The sequence below is a fragment of the Cyprinus carpio genome, chromosome B5 (assembly GCF_018340385.1).
Source record: "Cyprinus carpio isolate SPL01 chromosome B5, ASM1834038v1, whole genome shotgun sequence".
NCBI classification, from domain to species: Eukaryota; Metazoa; Chordata; class Actinopteri; order Cypriniformes; family Cyprinidae; genus Cyprinus; species Cyprinus carpio.
In genome coordinates, this window is record NC_056601.1 from 31,728,131 (window position 1) to 31,754,548 (window position 26,418).

The 26,418-nt window shown below is 32.9% G+C and overlaps 2 protein-coding genes across 4 annotated transcripts in view; both read left to right on the top strand.

Moving 5' to 3' along the window:
• Positions 1–4,590, top strand: part of sh2b3 (SH2B adaptor protein 3) — a 41,505-nt gene extending 36,915 nt beyond the window's left edge. For both annotated transcript variants that reach the window (XM_019070435.2, XM_019070436.2), the window contains exons 7-8: positions 1,039–1,210; positions 3,739–4,590. In XM_019070435.2, coding sequence (XP_018925980.1) covers positions 1,039–1,210; positions 3,739–4,073 — 507 coding nt within the window. In that variant the 3' untranslated portion in view covers positions 4,074–4,590. The remainder of the gene's footprint in view (positions 1–1,038; positions 1,211–3,738) is intronic.
• A 4,328-nt stretch (positions 4,591–8,918) lies between these two features.
• Positions 8,919–26,418, top strand: part of gak (cyclin G associated kinase) — a 34,880-nt gene continuing 17,380 nt past the window's right edge. For both annotated transcript variants that reach the window (XM_042723130.1, XM_042723131.1), the window contains exons 1-11: positions 8,919–9,281; positions 12,607–12,668; positions 13,784–13,843; positions 14,078–14,192; positions 17,314–17,456; positions 18,041–18,166; positions 19,279–19,368; positions 19,660–19,795; positions 19,897–20,009; positions 22,231–22,306; positions 24,634–24,754. In XM_042723130.1, coding sequence (XP_042579064.1) covers positions 9,140–9,281; positions 12,607–12,668; positions 13,784–13,843; positions 14,078–14,192; positions 17,314–17,456; positions 18,041–18,166; positions 19,279–19,368; positions 19,660–19,795; positions 19,897–20,009; positions 22,231–22,306; positions 24,634–24,754 — 1,184 coding nt within the window. In that variant the 5' untranslated portion in view covers positions 8,919–9,139. The remainder of the gene's footprint in view (positions 9,282–12,606; positions 12,669–13,783; positions 13,844–14,077; positions 14,193–17,313; positions 17,457–18,040; positions 18,167–19,278; positions 19,369–19,659; positions 19,796–19,896; positions 20,010–22,230; positions 22,307–24,633; positions 24,755–26,418) is intronic.

Genomic DNA, 26,418 nt, shown 5'->3' on the forward strand with positions numbered 1-26,418 from the left:
AAAGTATTATAGGTTCCAAAAACCACGAAGCAGCACAACTGTTTCCAGCACTGATAATAAATCAGCATATTAGAATGTTTTCTGAAGGATCATGTGACACTGAAGACTGGATCACAGAAATAAATTATATTTTAAAGTATATTAAAATAGAAACAGTTTTTTTTTGTGTTTTAATCAAATAAATACAGCCTTGATGAGCACAAGAAACTTAAAAATTATAAAAATCTTACTGATCCGAAACATTTGAATGGTAGTGTGTGTATGTATATGTGTGTGTATGTGTGTGTATGTGGTGTGATGTATGTATATATATATATATAGATATATATATATATATATATATATATATATATAATTATATATATATATATATATACACACACACACACACACACACACACACACACACACACACACACACACACGCACGCACGCACACATATATGTATGTATATGTATATATAACACATACATACCACAGACGGTTTTTATTGGCATCACTCTTTTATTCAGTCAGTGTTTTAAAAGCAGGCAGTAAGTATAGCAGTAGCAATAGTGACCAAATATGGATTTTTCATTATTTTTTCTTTTTCTTATTATTTATTTGTATTTGATGACTTATTGACTTCATTTTAATGTATGTTTCTTTTATTGGTGTCAGGTTGGCTTCTAAACAGGGCTTATTTTTTCCTATTCAGTTTTTTTCCTGATTGTTTCAAATGATTGTCTTTTTTTTTTTTTTACTGTGCTTTATATTGTTTGAATACTATTGTAATAAAAAAAAAAAAAAAAAAAAAAAAAAAAAAAAAAACAGAACCATTTACGTGTGTAAGATTGTCCATCGTATCATTATTAGTTTTAGTCATTACAAATAAATAAATAAATGTGTTAAAATTGTAGAAGTATCAAGTATATCAGATCTCTATTTTGGTGTGTTCCGTATTGCTTACTTAGGCAAACCTCACTATGACTGTTGCACATCTTTCTGTTCATGTCTGTATTTATATTGCATTTTCCACTGTTTTTCTTCCTTTCCAGCATTTGCGTCTATCTTTAACTGAATGGGGTCAGTGTCGTGTGCAGCACCTGCGTTTCCCATCAGTCATGGACATGCTGAGTCACTTCCGCAACTGTCCGATCCCGCTGGAGTGCGGTGCCGCATGCGAAGTTATGTTGGCCAATTATGTGCGGGTAAACCCCACTCACACAGGTGAGACTATATTTTGCATAGTTTTTATTAACAATGTTATATTTACATTTTTGCATATTTGTGACAACAGCACATACATCATTCACAGCAATATGAGTCTTTTGCAAGAAACTTCAAAAACATTAGGCCTCATTGTGATTTTACTCTTTGTACTTTCGTTCTGATGGCTTAATGTGAGCAATATAACAAAAATGCCACAATGTGATGTTTTGGAGAGAAAAAGGTCTTTTAAACAATATTACTTAATTCACAACAGATGTTTTCTTCTTAGATGACTTGATTTAAATCACTTCTGAGTCATTTTCACAGTCTGAAGTAAACCATGTGATTTTGATGGTTGTAATAGTTAAGAGTAACTATGTTTGATTTGGTCACCAAAGCCAATTTTTTCACTCATTTGATGCTTGGCACAAATTCATTTTGGAATTTGCTTTGTAAACCACATTAAAAAGTGTAATAAAAATGTAATAAATCTAGTTTATGTGATCATACACTGTTTAGCACTGCACTGTTAAACGTATATAATTTAGGATAGTATAAAAAAAATATATATAACATAGCAGTTATTTATCTATAAATGTTCAAGCAGCTTACATGCATTCAATTTCTTTCTTGTCTCTCTGTCTCACACACAAACAGCTCGACAGGATCCGTTTTCCTCTTATGCTGTGTGGTTTAGATGGCTTTTAGTAGTTCAGAGAGACCTGACATAAGGAAACATGCACTCTCTCAAATACACACACACACACACACACACACACACAATCGTCTGTACACTCGTACCTATATCATCAGAACTGCAGACTCTTGTGACTACACTGAGTAATCTGCCATCAGGTTTCTGTTTCCTGCAGTTCCTCCCTCACAAGCTGTAAAATACACACATATACACAGAGCCTGTTTTATCACACACATACATATACACATTTTAATAACATGCCCTATTTTGTGCTCAAACTTCAAAGTTCAAACACACTCTGTGATACTTGTAGAGGATGCAGAGTTTGAGAGTGTGAAGACGATGCCCTCTATGGGATACAGGGAGTATAATACGGTTCTTGAGGTTTATTGTCAGATTTAAAATAGTTGATTTCCATCCATAATAATTTTTTGATGGACATTATTGTAAGTATACAGTACACTACCTTTCAAAAGTTTGGGGTCACTGTTTTTAAAAGATATCTCTTCTGCTCACCAAGGCTGGAATTATTTGATTAAAAATTCTGGAAAAACTGTAATATTGTGAAATATTTTTACAATTTCAAATAACTGTTTTCTATTTAGATATATTGTGAAATGTAATTTGTTTGTGTGTTGCAAAGCTGAATTTCCAGCACCATTACTCCAGTCTTCCTTCAGAAATCATTCTAATATGCTGACTTGCTGCTCAGGAAACATTTCTTATTATTATCAATGTTGAAAACAGTTTGCTGAATCACCTTTTTGTGGAAACGTGATACATTTTTAAATGACACTGATGAATAGAAAAGAACACCATCAGCATTATGAATGTCTTTACCGGAACTTGTTCAGTTTAATGCATCCTTGTTGAATAAGAGTATTAGTTTTATCTTACTGACCCCAAACTTTTTAGCAATATTGTACTTGGTAATAAACAGTAATATTAATCTTTAAGTAATATAAAAATGCATTATTAAGTAATAATTTCATCAACTGAAATTACTCTTTTTGAATGTTTTTTTTTTTTGTTTTAGATTTAAAAGCTATATTTGTGTGTGTGTGTGTGTGTGTGTGTGTGTGTGTGTGTGTGTATGTGGTGTATACACACACACACACACACACACACACACACACACAGTTGTGGTCAAAATTTTACATACACTTTGCAGTAACTGCAAAATGTTAATTATTTTACCAAAATAAGAGGGATCATACAAACTGCATGTTATTTTTTATTTAGTAGTGACCTGAATAAGATATTTCACATAGAAGATGTTTACATATAGTTCACAAGAGAAAATAATAGTTGAATTAATTAAAAATGATCCCATTCAAAAGTTTACCTGAAAGATACACAGCTGTTCTTCAGAAAAACCCTTCAGGTCTCACAAATTCTTTGGTTTTCCAGCATCTTTTGTGTATTTGAACCCTTAACAACAATGACTGTATGTTTTCGAGATCCATCTTTTCACACTGAGGACAACTGAGGGCTTTTTCAGGAAAAGTAATAAAAAATGGAAAGTAATTGGTCAAAAGTTCTGCTAACTTTTGTGAATTTTACAAATCAAAAGAGCAAACTTCAAATTTGATAGTATTGTTTATTATTTTTATTATGTAAGTTTATTATTAGTGAGTTTCTGATAATGTATAGTGTTGGATGGGACAATTTGTGATTCTACATTTATAAGGGAAGAAACTAAAATGACACTGAACCTAAATCAAAACTTGTGTACCTTTTAATACTAACTACAACTAAAATGCAAAATGAAAACTTGAATTTTTTGTAGCGGCTATGTGTTCTCTCACTGTTGTGTTAATGAAGTGTTTTCTCTGTTGCATCTCTCTAGGTCAGAGTTCGGCTGTCGGCTCTCCAGTATTGGTGCCCTTCTCTCGCTGGAGCTCAGAGCCGAGTCTGGCTCACTGTAGTCCAGATTCATGCCCTCACTCCAGCCCCTCCACGGCCCAGTCGTCAGCATTATCCGCGCATCGCACGCCCTCTTCATTTCCAGACCGCCCCCTTCTCGTCCCCCTGCGCCGGAGCGAGTCGGTGGGCCGCAGAAACCTGCTCCGCCACCCCAACCCGCTGCCGCCCCTACTGCCCAACCAGGACTCTGACTACGAACTGGAGCCACCCGACAGGGGGCGCAAGAGAGCCATCGACAACCAGTACATGTTCTTCTGACAGAGACAGAGTATGAAAAAGAACAAAAGAAGCCACAGATGGAAAATGCTCCAGAATTCCCAGCCGGACGGAGAGCATCCAGCAGCCAAACGGAGAAAGGAGTTGGAGTCGTGTGAGATTGCGCATGAGACTCGGGGTGGAGGCACCTGCGCGTGAACGATACTGCCGGACACCTGACACCCAGCCCTGCCAGCTGTCTACCGTGTGAATGTATTATACAGATGTTTCACTGTCAAATCGGTGTGTATTGTAGAATAGCTCAGAGGAGTTGTTGGATGGGAACGTTTTGTGATGGCTGGTCAGTAAGTGGAACACAAACCAAGGGTCGAGTCAAACACGTCCGTGTCTACACTGGAAGCGGACATCGCGACAACTTGAGGCCGTCTACACTGGATACATTCACAATCAGCTGTAAGCTCAAGGCTAGACTTTAGTAATCAACGATTACTAAAACGACAATAAAATCAGTTTGTCGATCAGACAAACAAATCGTCATTTTTGACCGAAACACGTTAAAAATCATATTTAAAAATAATAAATATATAACTAATATTAAGATCTTATTCTCAAAAACACATAACAAAAAATAATTACAAAAAACAGATAACTAAAAATGCTGTTTTTTCATTGTGCATTCCAATTATTCTCAATCACACTGCACTTGGGTTACTTACTGTTTAGGTTAAAAAATAACTAAAAATTACAGCTAACGAACAAAATAGAAACATGATTACATAATAAAAAACAAGATTTTTGAAAATGTAACAAAAAAGAGTTATCTGTTTTTGCAAATAAACTCTTCATATGCTTATAGTACAGTAGAAATAACAAAATTATTCAAATTAGCACATCAGACCAGAAGGCTAGACTTTAGCGATTAGTAAAATCACGTCAAAATCATTTGAATAAAAAACTTTATTTTCCACAGAAATCTATTATAAAAATTGATTTTGCATGTGATTAACTATGTCATTAATTTGACATATGTTCATATTCCTACAACTGCATATGCATATTGTTAGAAAACAGACCAGTAAAATTAGTACACCAGACAAGAAGGCTAAACTTCAGAGATTGGAAAATGACAATAAAATAAATTGAAAAAGAAATCCTCATTTTATCAGAAATGCATGTGATAATTTTATAATTATTTTTAAGTATGTTAGTACTCCTACAACTGCATATGCATATGGTTAGAAACCAAAAATGTTTAAAGTAAGCCTCAGCAATTAAGAAAAATAACAATATAATTAGTATGGAAAAAAAAATCTTTATTTTTAACACAAAATTACAAAATTAATTTTAATAATTGTGAATAATTTTATATTTGATGTTATGTTTATATTCCTACTACTGCATAGATATATGGATAAAAATAAAAAAAAAAAGACCAGAAACATCATGAGATGCCTTTGATGTTAGGGTCAGAAGTTATTTAAACCTGTAAAGAATACAATTTATAACAAAGAAATTGAGAAAATTATATTTTTATTAAAATCACATTTTCGATGTGTCTTGTGTCAGAAATGGGGTGTCCACATCAGATGCTCACAGTGTAGACAGCTCTGGAGTCATTCAGTTTTGTCGGAGGTGTCCGGTGTAAATACGGTGGTAAACATCCAAAAGATTCGAATAGTTTTCAGTCTGGCTTCATACACACACACACACACACACACACACACACACACACACACACACACACACACACACACACACAAACTTTCAAATTGTTAATTTCATGTTCAGTTGTAGTAATACACAGGTTTCTTTATGTTTTGCTATGTAAAAAAAACAAATAATATAGATCGTAGAACCACAGTTTTACATCAACACAGCGAGTCTTGTCTTGATCTTGGATTCTAGAGGTTTACAATTTCATCTGACCAAAGAGTAAAATGAACCAAACCAGACCAGCAGTATGTTTTGTTATGCCTCAGTTATCATATTTTATAATGAACTTGTTTAACCCTGTGAATTCATTCTTTCTATCTACTTTAACACATTTTAACCTGTTTCACAGCTTCATTAGCTGTGGAAATACTACTTTTAAACTAACAGCAACCAAATCTGACACCATAAATAGTTTCTTTTAAGCTATTTGTCCATTGTTTTTCAGTAAGTGTATTACCAAAACAAAAACAAAAAAAATCATTGTGAATGTCTATATTTGTGGCTTAACACTACCACAATAATCAAATCTGTATCAAGCGCAGATACCCAACTTTATTTGTCATTCATACATAATTTGGCGAATCTCACATTTCACCCTTAAGTCAAAAGAAAAATGTAGGATTAAAATAATGCGTAATTATAATTCAAATATATATATACATATATATATATATATATATATATATATATATATATATATATATATATATATATATATATATATATATATATATATACAATTTTTTCCAATTCATTTAAGACCGTAAATATTTGTTTTAATATTTCAGAACTCATGATTATTTCCATATTTCACTATTACTATAATACAGTTATTTTATACAATAATATATATTTTTTTAATTTGCTATAATACTATAATTTTATATAAAAATCAGCATAAATTTAATGCAATGCAGCAGATACTTTACAATTTGAATATATTATATAAAAATATTTTATTTTTTTATTATGGTCGGAGAGAATTACAGGAAGGATTATAATGCTAAATAAATAATAACGGTCTTAAAATAGGCTTCATTCAGTATAATTAAATTTTTTCTTCTGGTTGTGGGGTGACAGGTTTTGTGAGTTTCAGTTAATGATTCAAAGCAAGAAAGCTTTACATACTCTCTCCTTCTCCTCTGCTTTGCTGCAGAATCCGGTCTGTGCTACAATACGTTCTGTTGTTGCTCTTCAGATCTTTATCAGCCATTTCTTCTTCGTGTTTCTAACAAGCCTCGATACCACAAAGAACCGTTTCATAATCCTCTATGTGGCAAGGAGCAGGCGACCACATTCTACACTCTACACAAATATCTATATTTTTTTAACATGATATGAAAGTGTGAACTGTACCTGTGTATCACTACCTCGCACTGCATTGTGTTTTTTAATGTGTTTTTTTTTTTTTATGATTGGACGGTGTGTGAGAGCAGCATTGAGCAGATGCAGTTCGATTATTCGTTTTCTTAATTACTTGTGTCGTTAGCGTGCACGTCCACTAATAAGTGATGTGCTCAATTCAGTCAGCAAAGTGTTGTTCAAATGACTATGCTGCTTTGCAAATGACCCAGAATGTCTTTTTGTAATTATAAAACACTTGTTTTATGCAAATACGTTGTTTCTAACATGATTTGTAATATGTACAGATTAAATTTCACATAGCTGAGTCGATCAGAAAAAAACAACAACAACGTAAAACAGCTGCATTTGTCTGGTGATGAATTTCTTCCTCCATACAGGTCATGTTGACAAAGTGCATCTCAAAGTCATTTGTGTTGTATTATATAGTGACTGAAATGAGGAGAGCTGATCCTGGAGCAGTGTTGTGTACATTGAGATGCTTTGTACATACATGCCCCGAACTGCACCACTTTGCTTTAGAGTCGCATCTGAGGTCCCTCAAAGTTGAACTGATGAATGTATGTCTTCTCTTTCTATACTGTTGTTATTATGAGACGTATAAGAGCACTGTAAACCCCTGGGCTTCACCCTCACAGCTAGTTTAACCATCCCATCACAGCTTTCTGATCAAACTTTCTAGTTACTTTCCATTTAGCAATATGCATATTAAATTATATCAACTGTATATTAGATCTTTTTTTAGAAGAAAAAAAAAATAAAGTTAATGTTTCAATCCACTTAGTATTTTTGCTTCTTTATGATGAGTTTGTTCTGTGATGAGAAGTAAATAGAAGAATTATTGTTTTACACACACACAATATTAATATCGTAACTTCAGATTGCTCTCAACGCTAATTTGCGCCGGAGGTTAATTGTTAAATAAGGTCATTTAATTTTGGAGCCATAAAACAATATTTTTCAATAAAGCCTTTTCTTAAATGAGTGTATTAATCGATATGATAAGATTATGTTGATTAATATATTAATTTATTTTTTAAAAATTATATATAACTATATTTTGCATAGAAGTAAGAAAATGAAATTTTCAATTTCAGGACTATTAATATTAGTCATAATATCTTGCATGATTCCCTGTTTTACAGTTACTTTAATGAGTCATTTTTTCACAGTATTAGAAAAAGTCTGAAATGCAATATTAGCATAAATTTATGGCAGTACACCAGATACCTTACAAATTAAATCTTATGTGATTTTTTTGCACTATGGTATTGGGGAGAATAATGTAAATATTTAACACTCTAAGTGACTGTAAAACTATGATATATTGATATATTGTTTGATACAGTATATGTTGCTTATATAGCGTATTGTTTTCAATCACTTATGCTTGTATTATATTTATTTTTAAGACAAACCTTATTAAATGTCAATGTACTATGGTACTGTTTGATTTAACAACACTTCAAAAAAGTACTTTACCACTGTATTTTGGATATGTGGCCCTGTATGGAACAATACTTTTTCTATAAAGGTATAGTAGGCTACCAAAAGGAATGTTTCTGGGTGTGGGACCATGTACTATGGTATTATTACCATGTAAAAACCATAAAACATGAATTTCCGTAGGCTCCCACCATCTGATGCCATCACTTGTACATATCAGTATTTGAGACATATTAACTATTATAATCATTTGACGTTGATGGATGAATGGAATTAAGTGCATCAGTGCAAAAACCAACAATGCAGCGACTTCAGATCTGACAGACAGAAAGATCTGACAAACCAGAGCAGAGTTTGAAAGCAACTCGTGTGTGTTTGTGTGTGACGTCAGCACCTTGCGGAAACACCGCTGAGAGAGAGCAGGACGACCGGAACCAGTACTCGAGATGTTTTCATCCTAGAAAAGAGAGTTTCAAGTCCAAATTAACGCTCTGTTATCTAGTTACGCCACTAGCTGAGTTAGTGCACTTGTTCTCCCATCCGGTGCCGGTTCCGGTTAATAGGCGCAGCAGAAAAAGAGGGACAAAATGTCCCTGTTCCAGTCAGCGCTCGATTTCCTGGCCGGGCCCGGCGGATCTGCCGCCGCCAGCCGGGATCAGAACGACTTCGTCGGTCAAGTGGTGGAGCTCGGAGACCTGAAGCTCCGGATCAAACGAGTCATCGCGGAAGGTAAAAGATCCATTCAAAATAGCACCAGGCTAATCATGCTAACCCCTGCTTAAGATACTGACATGTATTTTATGTAAAACAGCTCTAAATTTGACAGTAAAATGTCCGTAATGTATTCTTAGTCACCTATATTAACATTAGGTTTAGTATATATGTATATAATTGTGATTATATAGTTGACAATGGACTTAAACTAGCTGGCTAAGTTGTTAGCAAGTCACTTGTCTCTGATACACCTGACATGAACTCATTTTATATTTCAGATGATAATCTGTATGTTCTTGGGGGCATTCAGATGTTATATGTTTTTGTTATATTCCGTCAATAGCATAACTATATGAATAGTCACGTTAATATAATTAATATTCATATTCCATAAGTTCATCTGTATGTTTTAACTGAGCTTATTTATATATATATATTGCATATGCACCTGTGTACAGACTGTATTCATACACCAAGATATTTACATGGTACAAAAACATGGTGGAACATTTTTTTGTTGTTGTTGTTGTTTTTTGTGGTTTCATTCCTTATAAAATGTGGTATCACATATTTATGGAAGTCTCTTTCTGCCATGGGACAAAAATTTTAAAGTAATGCGACTTTTTTATCAAAACCTTCTTCCAGAATTCTGAGTTTAAATCTTACAGTTCTGACGATTATTTCTCAAAACTGTGAGATATAAACGCTTTTTCATCACAATTCTGAGTTCACATCTCACAAAATTTTGCCTTTTTTCCCTCATTGAAATTCTTAGTTTACATCTTGCATTATTATTTCCACCACAAAATAAAACAACTGTGTGATACTCAGAGTAATGAGGAATAATTGTTACTGTAAATTGTCATATTTTGAATATAGCACGTACTAGTTCTGTAGCAGGTTACAGTAGTACTGAAACCGCATCAATACTACTCTTAAGTGTCACGTGATCCTTCAGAAATCATTCTAATCTGCTGATTTGCTGCTCAAGAAACATTTCTTATTATCCATGTTGATAACAGTTGTGTTGTTTAATACTTATTTGATGAATTGAGTAAAGTTTAAAAGAACAGCGTTTTTTGAAGTGGAATCTTTTGTAACATTCTAAATGTCTTTCCTGTCATTTTTCATCAGTTTAATGCATCCTTTATAAATAAAATGCAAATTGTTCTTCTGCTTATGTGATGTATATTCATATTTGAATTATTATCTATCAAAGTGGGGTGTTTTGGTCAGACCTATTGAAATCTGTTGGGTTATGTAAAATTAATATAACTGCTCATACTGTATAACTCCAGCCCATCATTGACCTTCACTTTGCTCAGGTGTGTTGACATCTACAGGCCCTGAATGGAAACAGAGGGCATTCTGGGTGAACAGGAATGATTTGCATGGTGGTGGTGAGGCATATTGATTTGAGATCTAGGCTGGTAAGCAGAGAGTTGGAAGTTTGAACTCTTAACTGATGATCCATGAACAATCAACCGCAGGTTCCTGTATCAGACATGGTATTTTTTTTACTTAATTATTTGCATCACAGTGACATTTCTGGACTGTAACGTTGGTTATTATTACTGGAAATTGTGTCCAGATTTGAATCTTGAATTTGAATCTTTGAATCAGTATGCTTTATATTTAGCTGAGGTCTCTTGCTGTTCCTCTGTCACTTTGTTTTGGACTGTTCCTTGTAAATTTGTGGTGCGTGTGAATGTCAGCGCACTGTAACGTAAAACTGGAAAGCTTTTCTTTGATTCGTGCAGCCTGACTCGGGCCTCCGCTGGTATTCATTTACCCGTTGCCATGGTTACAGGCTGTTTTGGTCAAGTGTGCACAAATACCTGGCTGGCATTGTCACTTTTGTTCATGTGAAGACATACACACCCGACACAGTTAACATGTGTTCATGGAGCCATGCTACGCATTTGTGCAAGTGTGTAGTGGAACAACAAAATGCTTGGGTGATATGAAATAATCATTCTTAGTTTTATATCTTCATGCATAAATAAATCCCTATTTCCTTCCTTTATACATGTTCCTTTTTATGCATTTTTTTTTTTTCGGTCTGAACACCCATGACCTAAAATATTCACTTGAAGTACGCTTTGAGATTTTAATTTTATATTGCAATAATTTAATGTCACGTTCACATATTCGCAGTTCTCTAATGACAGTTAATGATTGCATGGCATCCAGGGAAACTAAAATAAAAGGGAAATCAAATATTTTAAGCTTTAATTATTTTTATTTTTACATTTATTTGAATTTTAATTACTTGCTTTACATCAACTCACAAACCCCAGCTTGGGAAACCCTGGTGTAGACTGTTTGTTAATAGTTCATGTTAACCAGTTGCCAAATAGCTGTTGACAAATAGTCACACTTTTCAGTTATTGATTCAACTTTCGGTCTACTGATAAATGGAAATAAATAAATAAATAAAAGTTGAAAATTGCAATGTTCCACTTTATCATAATTTGCTTGGTAATAATATTTCTTCTTTTTAATGATTGAATTATATATTTTACTGCTCTTTTACAGTTGTTGTTATTATTAGTTGTAGTCTTAGGACGAAGATTTCAACACCTGTAGCTGGATGCATAAAATGACAGTCATCTATTTTTCTTCTTTAAGTCTGGTCATAACTTTTTTAAGTCAGTTGCAGAAACATAGAATGATCTAATTTGAATCTGAAAAGTAAGACTGATTAGCTCTTGGCTAATTGCTAGTTGGTCAGACTAGTTCTTACCACACAGTTCCTAACGAAGAGGCTTGGTTTATGCAACTGGCTCCTGTTCTTTTTAGTTCCTTTTTTTATTTCAGCCACATAATGTCAAATAGCTCTGTGTTTTTTTTAATCCATTTGTAGTATTATGTCCAAAGCACTTGCTTTTGATGATAAAATGTTGTGTAATATGTTATTTGCTGAGATCATTGATTCATTAAAGTTGTGTAGTGTCATACCTGCAGACGTAATGAGTTCAGTCACTCGGTTTGTTGAATGATGACTGCTGAGGGCAGGCGTTTCTTTCTGTGTGTATGTTACTCATGTTCTCTAGAAGTCTGACTCATTCATGTTGTGTTTAAAGAGAATTTTATAATGCTGGAAAGGTTGTGAATTACTGACACTCGTGTGCCACTCAGAAAAGTCTTTCTTCCCTTTATAATAGACTGATTCCAGACAAGTCTACATATATTATCGGAAATGAGTCTGTCTCATGTCCTGTTGGTGCCGCAATCCCAAGTCAGCAAAACTGAATCTGCCAAAATCCTTATTCAGATTGATGCCATAACAGTCAACCTAAAATAAACCTAATGATAAAATATGTTTTCTCTCTTATAGGTGGCTTTGCATTTGTGTATGAAGCCCAGGATTTAGGTAGCAGTAAGGACTATGCGCTCAAGGTATGATGACGTCGTCATCCCATATAAACGTTTAGATTATTATATTGACTGCCATTATACTGTACGTGCTAATGGGTTAGTTATGCTCTGCATAGAAATGAATGAATTAATGTTATTTTAAAGAGCAATATTTACACCCCTGAAGTTTTTTTTTTACTCTTTACGAGGCCATTTTTTGCAGTAAAGGACCATACAACAGTGTTGTTATTGTAAACTCAAATTAAGAATCTTCGGTAACTGAAATAAAGCTAAAGCAAAATAAAATTAATATTAGACTTAAACCTAAATAGAAATTAGTAATGTTACCTTGGAAACTAGCTGAAACAAAAATACATATTTATTAATATTTTTAAATATTAAAAAAATAATAAAACATTTAAAAAGAACATAACATAATTACTAAAACCTCAACTAAAATATAGCATAAAATAAAATTTAAAAATAAAAACTATATTAATGAATGCTGTAATAGCATTAGTGCTGTCAAAGGATTAATCGCATCCAAAACAAGCTTTTGTTTACATAATATATGTGTACTGTGTTTATTTATGTATAAATAAATACACATACATATTTTGAAAATATTTACATGTATATACATTTATATATTTATATTATTATATTATATATATATATATTCACTATATAAACATAACATACACATATAAAATATAAACAAAAATTTTTATTTATTAATATATTAATCACGATTAATGGTTTGACAGCACCATATATAATGTAAACAAAAAGTTTTATTTTGGATGTGATTAATCACGATTAATCATTTGACAGCACTAAATAGCATATAAATACTGCTTAAATAGGGCTGACATATAAAACTTGTAACACATCATTCATTTATCTGAAGCTGTTCAAAGCCAAAGCACTAGATAGGCCTAGAATAAAATATGATATTGAAGATTACATAACATATAAAGAAAATTAGGAAATTCACTTTAGAGGCATTTGTTTGTCCTCATTTTTTAGGTGTTTGAGGCATTTGTTTCTCTTTCTGTAGTAATATTCCTTTGCTTTGCTAAAGAGTCACAACAACAGAATCAAAAAAAGATCTGAAAATTGTTGAGATTTTTGTTCATTTGTATGTTTATGTGCAGAGACTTCTCTCCAATGAAGAGGAGAAGAACAAAACCATCATTCAGGAAATCTGTTTCATGGTAATAATCACAAATATTTTATTTTCACAAGTTAACTGCATTATTACACAGTGCTATAACTAGGCACCTTTTTCATGCCTAGATAGTCAAAGATGCTCCTGGTATCTCTCACATCCGCAGAGCAGCATTTCTCTGTCACCAGTTTGTAAAACAAATAGGAGTATTACCCAGTAAAAAAAAAACTTAGAAAAAGCTATAGAAAGGTTAACCTGCTTCTCCATGTGCTGTGTGTAGAAAAAGCTGTCTGGTCACCCCAATATTGTGCAGTTCTGCTCCGCTGCGTCCATCAGTAAGGAAGAGTCGGACACGGGCCAGGCTGAGTTCCTCATCCTCACAGAGCTGTGTAAAGGTACGTACTCAACATCACATTCACACTGTATTACAAAATAATGGAGAAAACCCTCCACTTTAGACATTCTACTAACTATAAATAACTGCATGTCAACTAATTCTCATTCATTTGCAACTACATGTCTACTAACTCTCAGAATAGACTGTTACAGTAGGTTAGGTTTAGGGTTAGTAGAATAAGTTGACATATACAGTACTTGCAAAGTTTCTCATATACAGTATGTTGTGGACCCATCAAAATAAAGTGTTAGAAGATAGTAAGCTAATACTCTAATGACTGCTACTTGACATGTAGCTGCCAAGTTACTTACTGTTAGCAGAATGTCTAAAGTGGACTATTGAAATAAATTGTTACCCCCTTCTTAAAGGCTAATTTAATTATAATCAGGGTGCTTAAAGTGCTTGAAGTACTTGAATTACTTGAATTTGACTTTTTGAAATTAAAGTCCTGGAAAACCCTTGAAAACAGACATATTTTTGAGAAGGTACTTGAAAAGTACTTGGATTTTTAAAGGGCAGTATATATGAAATGTGTTATTTTTTCCCTCGATAAAACAATATTTTTACGCAAAATTAACGATGCAGCGCGATATAAATACAGAGCCATTTCACCGGGGTTTTAGCAGCGCACAAGATCTCGCGATAGTACTCCTTGATGTGAAAAGCGGTCTTGCGATGTTAGTATAAGCTGTGTTTGTGGTCAAACTTTTGATAGTGCTTGCATTATATTGTTTGATCTTTTATTGCATGTGCTGTGGGTTTCATTTGGGAACGCATATAAAGTCTGACGCGTTTTGTGTTGCACTGTTATCATTTACAAGCGTGCTCGGGACACAAACTCTTCCTCTGCATATACTGTGAGTTTGTGTTGCTTAACATTCATCTAGGAAAACAGTGCATGCTATCTCACTAAATTTGTAACGTAAATCATTTATAAACCTATGCCAACACAGGAGAATTCATCAACATATTTGTATGCAATTTGTTGTACATCGCGATTTGAAAATAAAAGTTCAAACCCTCGCTCTGCGTTTGCATGTGGCCAAATATTAAAATGAAATGGATTTAAAACGTCCTTGAATCAAGCTGTAAAGTGAAGCATGGCCAGTCCGTTGGTGCCCTCTGCAGGTATTTGTTATAATACATAATAAACTTAAAGGTGCAATGTGTAATATTTACAACGATCTATTTACAGAAATGCAATATAATATACATAACTATGTTTTCAGAGGTGTATAAATCCTTTACTTAATGAACCGTTATGTTTTTATTACCTTAGATTGAGCAATTTCTATCTACATACACCGCGGGTCCTCTTACATGGAAGTCGCCATCATGTTTCTACAGAAGCCCTAAACGGACAAACTGCTCTACAGAGCGCATTTTGTCACTTGGTTGTTCTTGCGAAAAAAATACTGACACAATGATGAACAAGTACATTATCATTCGCCATAACGTCGATTTATTAAATAATTAAGTAAATATAATTCCTTGATTTACCTAACCTTAATAACAAAATAGTTTGATAAGTAAGATCTCTGATTTAACACCATTAAAACCAAAAAATAAGAGCCCTAAAAACCTGAAATTTCATTTAGCAACACTTGTACGAACCCTGTATAATTAATTCAAATTCAGGTCAAACTTTTCTCACTTTATAGTATCTTCAGTTATTGGATGACAGTATTTAATTTTTGTATCTTAAAAAATATTTATTTGAAAAATATTTGTTGGTTAATAAACATTTAAAGGCCATTTTTAATTCACCTTTTTAGTTATATAATTATGTTTTTATTCCCAATTTGTTGTTGAAACGGTGGCTGCAATAGCTGGTTTTTACGACATATTAATTAAAAAAAAATACATTAAATAATGAAGACAACAGGTTAAGTAAAAATAAAATTAATATGTAATATAGTGCATATATTTTGCAAAATGGTCCACTAATACAGTGGAAATGTGCCACAGGAGAAGAGCTAATTAAAAATCACAGTTTCGTGATTTGGTGCATCACTAGACGCATTTCCATTACAGATTTGCGCAAAACTTTAGCGATATTTTATAAATGTCGAAAAAAAAGTATTGCCAAATGATGGCGTATCCATTAACCAATGTTATGCGACTAAAACGTAATCTTTTGCCTCTCGCGATAAGTCATAGCAACAAACTTTGGTGGGATTTTGACAGATTTTGGCTATATTTATTCAAAGGAGGCGTATGCATGTATCTTTACAGAAGCAGCACAGAGAGCCGCTTCAGAAACGTGTGTGTCGCAGTTGGAATAAACACAAGCATTGTCTAGAGTGGCCTCAATCAGCTTCAGTGGGCGTATCAGAGCCACACTGCGTCGCAGACGTGTGCAGTGTAAATTGTCTAAGCCTTAATGTTAGGCAAAGCCCCTTATACTGGAGAGCGGCCACGTTTGAAGTTTTTCTTTGAGGTTAAACTACATTGAAGAATGATCATATGACTTTTTACATACACCATGTGTCCTGTAAATGTTTCCACTGCAGTTTTGCGAAATATTCATTTTTCTCATTGCCTAAAAAACCACCTCATGCGAGTGTAAAAACTTTTTTGCGATATATGGGTGGTTTTTTAGTTGTATTTTCAATTCGCAATTTCAATTTGCGCAATTTGAAGGGTAATGGAAACACTTCTGCTAATAAATATACAAATTGCAACATGTTTCGAATAATTTTTTAAAGTGCATTTTGGTTGCACTTTATTTTACAGTACGTGCACTTACTTGTACTTACCTAAGAAAGTACTGATAATGTAAGGTAACTAACTAGGTTAGGGTTAAGTTTAGGGGTGGGTTCAAGCTGAGAACCTGTTATTGTAATTACAATAACAAGTACATAGTGTGTACATGTGGAACAGGATTGTAAAATAAGGAGCTACCAAAATATTAATTGCACAGTAATCTCTTGACAGCCCTGTAACACACATTAGCACACTTTGTTGCTGGATGATCATTTAAACTCTGGTCTTGATAAAAGCCAAAACCGCTTTTTATAAAAGACTGACTTTACACATTCCACTCTCTCCTTCTGACTTTCTGGCACTGGCGTCGGTTTCCTGTGTTCACATTGACCTCCGCCCTCTATTTCCTGCAGGCCAGCTGGTTGATTTTGTGAAGAAGGTGGAGCAGAAAGGACCCATGTCATGTGACACAGTGCTGAAGATCTTTTACCAGTCATGTCGTGCTGTGCAGCACATGCACAAACAGTCTCCACCAGTCATACACCGCGACCTGAAGGTGAGGCCCCACAGGCTAAATCCTTTAATAACGCTTTATTTACAGAACATCAAAGAAAGATATGAACAAAGACTTTATTTACTAGCTTGTATGTAACATTGCTTATTAAAGCATTAGTATGAATATTGAAAACATTTCACCCTAAAATCAAAAGAAAAAGGAATTCAGAAAGAAACTGCAGCACTGTTTTCATGACAGTTAATTTCATATAATAAACACATTTTCTTGGCCATTATTTCATTTTATTTTTATTATTATCAATAGTAATAATAATACGTATTATCATATATTATATTTTATATTTCATTTTCATATATTTTAGTTTTAAATTTATATTATTCTCAGTGGTGATTTTTTTTTTTACTGTAACTTTGTTTATTTATCATTTACATTTTTTTATTTAAATTATATTTAAATAAAATGTTTTAATGTTTGCCATCATGGTGTGTGTGTATATATATATATATATATATATATATATATATATATATATATATATATATAATATATATATATGTCTCATTTGATCTGTGCCAAATGATTAAGTACATTGTTCAATAAGATTTCTTCTTCTTCTTCTGTAGATTGAGAATTTATTGATCAGTCATCAGGGCACTATAAAGCTGTGTGACTTTGGCAGCGCCACCACCGTGGCACATTACCCAGACTACAGCTGGTCTGCTCACAAGAGATCTATGGTGGAAGATGAGGTAAAAAAATCCAACAAATTAAATTCTCCAAGCAGCCCATCTTGCTTTATGCTCCATAAATATTAATACTTTAATATTAATATTAATCACTTTGACATCACTTACTGTCCTCTGATCGGTTCGTTTTGCTGTAGTTTTGATAGTGATTCATGGATTGTCACAATAATTGAGAGAAATATTTTGCGGTGATTGTATTAAAATCTCTGGCTATTTCCCGTGGAAGCATTCCCTGATTTAATTGTTTTGTTGATTAAATTAGTTTGTTTGGTTTCTGGTCGTCTTAAATCAGTTATTGCTAGTAAATTGAAAACCCACGCAGTCCACAAAGCCTGCCATTTCTCTGCACATGGAATGTCTGTTTGTGTTTATTCAATGCATTTTTGTTAGCAGCTAATTCTAATGAGGACCCGTTTTTAGCATTTTACAGTCTTCTAGCAAAGCTTGTAGTAAAGTTGTTATACTTTTAATCTTCTTAAATATTAACAGTTTGAAAACATTGATTAAAAACTACACTACTGTTAAGATGTTTGGAATAGTATGTTTTTTATCATGGTTTCCACAAAAATATTAAGAAGCCCTGTTTTCAACGTTGTTAATAAGAGATGTTTCTTGAGTGGCAAATCAGGATATTAGAATGATTTCTGAAGGGTCATGTGACACTGACGACTGGAGTAATGATGCTGAAAATTCAGCTTTGCATCACAGAAATAAATTAGATATTAAAATATATTCAAATAGAAAACAGTTGAAATTTCAATAATATTTCATATTAGTACTGTACTGTATTTGTTATCAAATAAATGCAGCCTTGATGAGTATAAGAGACTTCTTTTAAAAATATTACAGACCCCAGACTTTTCAAGACTTGGAATATAGTGTGATATAGCATGGAATATGATGAACTATATTTCACAATATTACCATTTTTAATGTATTTTTGAGCCTTGGTGGGCATAATTCAAAACATAAAAAAAATCTCCAACTCCAAACTTTTCAAACTTTTTTTCATGCATGCAATCTTTTAACATGAAGACCCACTAAATTACAAATCATTTCCTTTTTCTTTCTGCCTTTTTTATTTTTTTTTTTTTGGTTCTCTCTTTATCCCTTAGATTACTAGAAACACGACTCCAGCATACAGGACACCAGAGATGATTGACCTCTATTCCAACTACCCAATAAATGAGAAACAAGACATATGGGTGAGTTAGTTTACTTATGACTTTTTCTACATTTTCTGTGCTAATTTGGAGGGAAAATCCTGCTGAATATATGGAAGAATTTGGAAAAATAAGCAAATTTGTTTTAGAGACAAAGCAAGTTGATGCAAAATTTTAATGAACGCTTACCAATTTTAATGCATTTTTGTCCAAGCCGTGTGAAGAAGGCACTTTGCCATTGCTTTTCACATAGCACCTGATGAGGATACAGTGTAACAGGGTTTTCCTCCTGTCCTTGTTGTGGTTTTTAAAGAGTCTTGGTTTGCTCTCTAGGCTCTGGGCTGCATCCTGTACCTGCTCTGTTTTAAGCAGCACCCATTTGAAGAGGGAGCCAAACTCCAGATAGTAAACGGCAAATACAACATTCCTCAGAATGACACCAAATACACAGTCTTTCACCAGCTCACCCGTAAGTATCTACATTCCCTCTCACCAAAACCTCTCCTACATCATATCTTTTTGTTTGTTGTGCATTTGCTGTGTGTCAAAAGCCTTGTGTGTTTGTTTCAGGATCAATGTTGAAAATCAACCCAGATGAGCGACTCACAATCAATGAGCTTATTAGCCAACTGCAGGAGATCGCTGCAGCCAGGAACGTCAACCCAAAATCACCCATTACTGAGGTACGAACCGTCTAACGAAAACGTAATGTGTTGTGACTGTCTCTCAGATCAGGCTTTCATTGGTCATTTGTAGGTTTCATGCTAAATATGCAATTCAAGAGACTAGCTTATAGTAGTCAACAGAAATGTTTTTTTTCTGGGCGGGGGGGCTTGGGGGGTGTTGTGGATGATGCCAGTATTTATATCCAGGGCTCAGTGTGGCCAAAACAATTTAACTATGGCAAATAAAATGTATGAAAATTGCAATTACCATTTTTTTTAAATTCCAAAATCTAAAAAAAAAAAAAATTACAATTTTATTAAAAAAAATTTTTTTAAATGTACATAATCCACAAACGTGACAGTTGATAGATTTTGTAACTGGCACTAGGTGGGATGCTGTTAATTTAAAATAATTTATTTTGAAGATGAATTAATCATTATTTATTCAAATATATATAAATACATAAATACATACCTATATGCACACGCACACACACACATATATATATATATATATATATATATATATATATATATATATAGATTCATATAAATTTGTTTATTTTATTGATATAATGTATTTATTTATAATGTATATAATTATTCATATCATTCAATTTATTACAAATTATATTTTATATTTTTGTTAATTTAAATAGTATTAAATATTTGCTATATTGTTATGTAATATAAATAAAATTTGTATAGAATTTATTGATAATTAGTATAGGGCAGCACGATTATGACAAAAATCATAATTGTTGAATATTCCCTTGTAATTGTGATTATTAATTACAATTATCACAATTTACATTGAATGATGTTTATAACATTGTTTGATGCAACTACATGCTGGATTTTTATATGAGAATAAACAAGCTGAAAACACTCTAACTGAAAAACTTTTAGTGCTTTTATATAGAATTAAGCCTCAAATGTTAAATATACATCGGATTGGTTTCTTCTTTAAATTATAAAAAAGTAAAATATGAATGGTATTATAATGTTATACTAAAACTAAAATTAAAATAATGGGAAAAACACTTAAGATAACATGTAGAAAGAAGAAAAATGCATCTTAAGCACACAGAATAACATAAGTGGACTTTGAACGATTAATTGCCGCTTTGAATGATTACGTAATTGTGGCATTCATAATTGTAATCGCAAATTTGATTAATTGTGAAATTCGATTAATTGTGCAGCCCTAATTCAATGTATATTACAAAAAACGTGCTGCTGTCAATAATTAATAATGCACTCAATATGCATTATATTACATAAATAAATAGATTACATGTATTAAATACATTTTAAATTAAAGTATAAAAAATATATATTTTTTCCTAATACAATAACATATATATGACCTTTTAATGTGTGTGTGTGTGTGTGTGTGTGTGTGTGTGTGTGTGTGTGTGTGAGATATCATTGTGATATATCATATATATCAACAATATTAATATCTAAATATCAGCATCAGCCTCTGATTGAACAACCCTATGTAGATTTTCGCAATCTCTCCTTCAGAGCTTCTGTTTGATCGCCCGACTGGCTGGGTTGGTTGAATGAGGCTCTTTTGGTGCTTCATTTGAAACAAACCCCTCATTCTTTGACCCTCAGACACACACCCCCCCGCAGAGACGAGCAGAGTCCCACATACTGATCACAACTCTCTGAAGAGCCATTTAGAGACACCGCCGAACTCTTCCTTTCGCATTCTCATGTTTTTTTCCTTTCCTCCCTCCCTCCCTCCATGACCTCCTGGAGACAAAGCAGCATCTCATCCCTCCTTGTCTCTCTGACCTAATGGCCACTGATCTCACTACATAAGACAGAAACAGAGGAAAAACTGGTAAACAAGAGGGACGACAAGGGCTGTCCCTGCTCAAAGAACGACTCCTGGATTAATAATTCCTGGATTAATGATCTAGTTCAAAGCATCCAAACCGCAGGGTTTGAGTGCGATTGTCAGTGTTATGCTCCTGTGTGCACACATGGTGGAGAGGGCGGTTTAGATGCGTGTGATCTGGGTTAAGAAGGGGTTTCTCTCTGGATTAAAGTGATTACCACCAACAGCCAGAAGATATTCTGCTGTTACTGACTAGCGTGTGTATTCTGGAGTCTGGTCTCCTGCTTTGCTCCTGATGTGTGTGTGCAGTCGACTGTCGTCCTGATGAGTCTGTTAAGTTCATACTACTGTCTGAAGTCTGTGTATGATGGCTATGAATCCCTACAGCTCCTGGAGCAGAACGGAGGGTTCGGGAACAACAGCGCGCAGCTCCCTTCACAGATCAACAACATACACAATGCTGGTGAGTTCTTTTGGCAAGTCATTTTCATTGTAGCAGATGTGTAGCGTTTTGTTTGTTAATTTTGTAGTTGTTGTTAATATGTGTTCCTTATTCTTAGTTAATTTTGATTTTTTTTTTTTTTTTGCATCTTTAATGTTTTTGGTCAGTTGGTTAGTTATTTTTGGATTGTGTTAATGTATTTTGAGGTGGTTAGTTAGTATACATATACTCTTCTGTGAAATATTTCATCAGCTATGAATCTTCCTCTTTTTTTGCAATCTTTATGTATTTTTATCTTTTTAGTTCTTGTGTAAAGTAACGCTCACAGTAACCCCCCCCCCCCCCCCACCACCACCACCACCACCACAAATGATGACTTGCAGCATTTAATAATATACACAAGTAATATTCGGCACAGCTGTATTTTTATTTATTTTATTTTTTTTAAATGCTGCACTTTGTTAAACTGCTGAAAAGCTCTTAATACCACAGAGTGATATATTCAGGAACTGGCTGAGTTGTATAAACAATGATTTGTGGCTTTAGGCCCACCAGCTTTTGTGGTAATGAGAAGTACTTTGTGAGAGATTCATATCTAAGGGTATATTAGACTAGAGAGAGACAGGATAAAGCAACATCAGTCGTCATTACACTTTTTTTTTTTTTTTTTTGTTAAAACTGCACACGCAGTTTAAACACGCTCTTTAAGACGGCATTGAGTTCATCTGTGTGACTTCTTACCTGACAGACATTCACACACAAATGAATTAAAGTGCTTATACATAAAGACACTCACTCATGCCTGCTAGTTGTACAAGTAACTTGTTTCAGAAGTGTAACCCTCCTCCACCAACCATCACACTGTTATAATACTGTGCACAAACAGATAATGCCTCGTACACACCCCTGCCCCCATATTTAACCCCAGAGATGGTTTCTCTGTGCGTTCTGTAAGAGGATTGGCCCTCTGGTTACCATCTGCTGACTTTACTCTGATTTTCTGAGTAAACACGGTCAGAAAGTGATAATACCATTCACATAACTGCACACTCGATCTTGTTTCTTAATTTACAGTCTAAATATCAGCTCATTAAAAAGATCATATTCTACACTTTTGTAGCTTTTCTTTTTTCAACTTTAATTATATTAACACTTATAATGTAAAACAATATTTGTTGCACCAAAAAAACACTGTTTACTTTTACTCTCTCTGACCCTGAAAATTAATTTGCTACTGTACCTTTAAGACTTATGTATCTAAATAATCTCTTTTATCTATGCAAAATAGCATAGTTTACAAACTTTTGGTTGGGTTATTTATTATTATTTGTTCATTTTGTTGACGCCTGTTAGTTATTAGCTATTTGTTAGTTTTGGTTGGTTGAGGTATTTATTTATTTAATAATGTTTATTATTGTCTCTGGTTTACATTTAACTGTGAACTAACAATGAACAATGTTTTGTATAGTATTTATTTGTCTTTGTTAATGACATGTTAGTGAATAAAAAAGTGCAATTGTTCATGCTATGTTCATTTTAGTTCACAGTGCATTATTGTTAATCGATGCTACTTCTGAATATATTTTTTCTTCTGATGAATAAATGATATTGGTATATGTTAACTAATATTATTTATATATATATATATATATATATATATATATATATATATATATATATATATATATATATATATATATATATATATATATATTAACGAATGAGACCTCATTGTAAAGTTTTAAGTTATTCCTGTTACTAATTGGTTGGTTGATTTGTTAGTAGCTTGGTTCATTTATTTATTTATTATTTGTTTGTTACCGTTTTTAGTTTTTTAGTTACTTTTTGGTTGAATAGTAATTTTGTATTGTTTAATGTATGTTAGTTATTTGGTTTTGCATTTTAATAAATTAATAAAAAATTATATTAAGGATGCACTGATAAAGTGATCCATAAAAGCATTTTTTCATGTTATCTAAGTAGGCCTTATTAATAATAAAATAATAGAAGCAGAACCAGCTGTACTAGTCTATATTGGCAATGTCATTCTAAATAAATGGTTATTATATTAGCAACTTAGACGTGTGTTTTTAAAACTCTTAAATATCTTGCAAAGTTTTGATGGCATGAATCTTTGGCCTTTTAGAGTGAGCTAACCCCTAGATCTGATCATTTGGTTTGTAAAGAACTTCTCTTGGTTCTTGACAAGTGTTATGAGCTGATTGAGATTCATTGCAAAGAGACGTTTCTTGTGTGCATATGTCAAATATATTCTTCAAAGCTGTTGTCCCGTAAAAGCTCTTTTGACAAGTGTTGGCCTGCGGTTATGTGTGTGTTTGCATCTCCAGGTGTGTATGACACAGACCCGGCCATGGGTGGAGGCTTCCTGGATATTCTTAAAGGAGGAACTGAAAGATTCCTCACCAATATCAAAGACACTTCCTCCAAAGTCATCCAGTCGGTGGCCAGGTGAGCGATGCATTCAGCCTGCAGCTGTCCCACATTAACTAGTGCACACGCATTGCTCGAGTGTTTGGTTTCATTATGAGGAAACCCTTTCCGCCGAGCCATTGACAGATTCAGCCGAATGAAGGAAGAGGTCGTAGTGGTGGAGAGAGTACTAGTAATCTGCTGGCGGTTAATCTGATATCACTTAATCTAGCTCACAAACAATGGCACCCGCTGCTGTCTTTCAGCATATTTTCAGTATAAAAATATGTATAAATAGATTCAGAGGCTCTTCTTTATTTTAAGGCCTCGAAGACACAATGTGTTGACGTGAAGGCGGTTACAAAAGGTTGGCAGAATAATTATGCTAACTTTTAGTCCTGGCCAAATTCAGCAGTAGCATTACAGGTTATTCTACACCGATAGATGGCATTGTGATGAAAAAATCCATTCAAGATGGAGGACTAAGGAAGAGAATTCTTGATTTATAAATATTTTGTTTCATTTTGAAATTAGAATAATTAAAAGGGGAGTATTTTACCCAAACATTGCACTACATGCATTTGTATTTACTATTATAGTATTTTTTATTTATTTGAATTAGCTTTTCGTTTTTATATTTTCAGTTTTTGTTTTCATTTTATTAAAACTTTTAGTAATTTTATGTCTTTAAAAAACATTTTAGCTTTCATTTTATTGAAACTTTGTCTCTAGGTTTAATTTTAATAATTTTGTCTTGTCATTGTTATTAAACAAGACAATGAATTGTAAATATTCTTATTTAGCTTTAATTGTTTATTTTAATTAATTTAGTTTTAATATTAGTAATATTATGTCTTTTATCATTATTATTTTTTTCAAATATTCATATTTAGCTTTAATTGTTTATTTGTTTTAATTTTTGTTTTAATTCTAGTAATATGTCTTTCATCTTTATGATTTTTTCAAATATTCATATTTAGCTTTTAATGTTTTTTTTATTTTTATTTTAGTTTTATTAGTAGTAATTTTATCATGTCTTTTGTCATTGTTATTTTTTTATATTCCTATTTATCTTTGACATATTTTAAATATTTTTAAAATTAAGTAACCAATAACAACACTGACTCAAATACGAATGTATTTAAATATATATATAAATTTTTTTTTTTTTTTTTTTATCGTTTGGCTTTTCATTTATGTGTTTTAGTTTTTAGTAATTTAGGTCATTTTAGTTCTTATTTTATTTCAGCTTTATTTCAGTTAACAGAACTTATTTTAAATATGTTTTTATTTTAGTAACCAATAACAACACTGACTCAAATACGAAAAATAGACATAAAAAATAAATGACGGGATACTGCCTTATTACAATGCATGCTGCACAATTATTCCTGCACAATGTACGTCCGAATTATGATATCCTATTTAACGGATAATTAAATAACGTATGCTTATGCATCATACTCAAAACTAATAACATTTATAAATGTAAATGTTGTCAATTCTGAGTCCATGTTGATTTGATCATAATTATCTTCATAAGAAGGTAAATTTAATCTGTCTAACTGCAGTGGCTGGACATTAATCTCTTGGTAAACTCAATCAGCATTTTGTTTATGACACACACTGATCTACCAGATCATAAATTCCCCTCCATAATCTGTTTGCATTTATTAATCATGTTTAATAATTACCCCCTCACA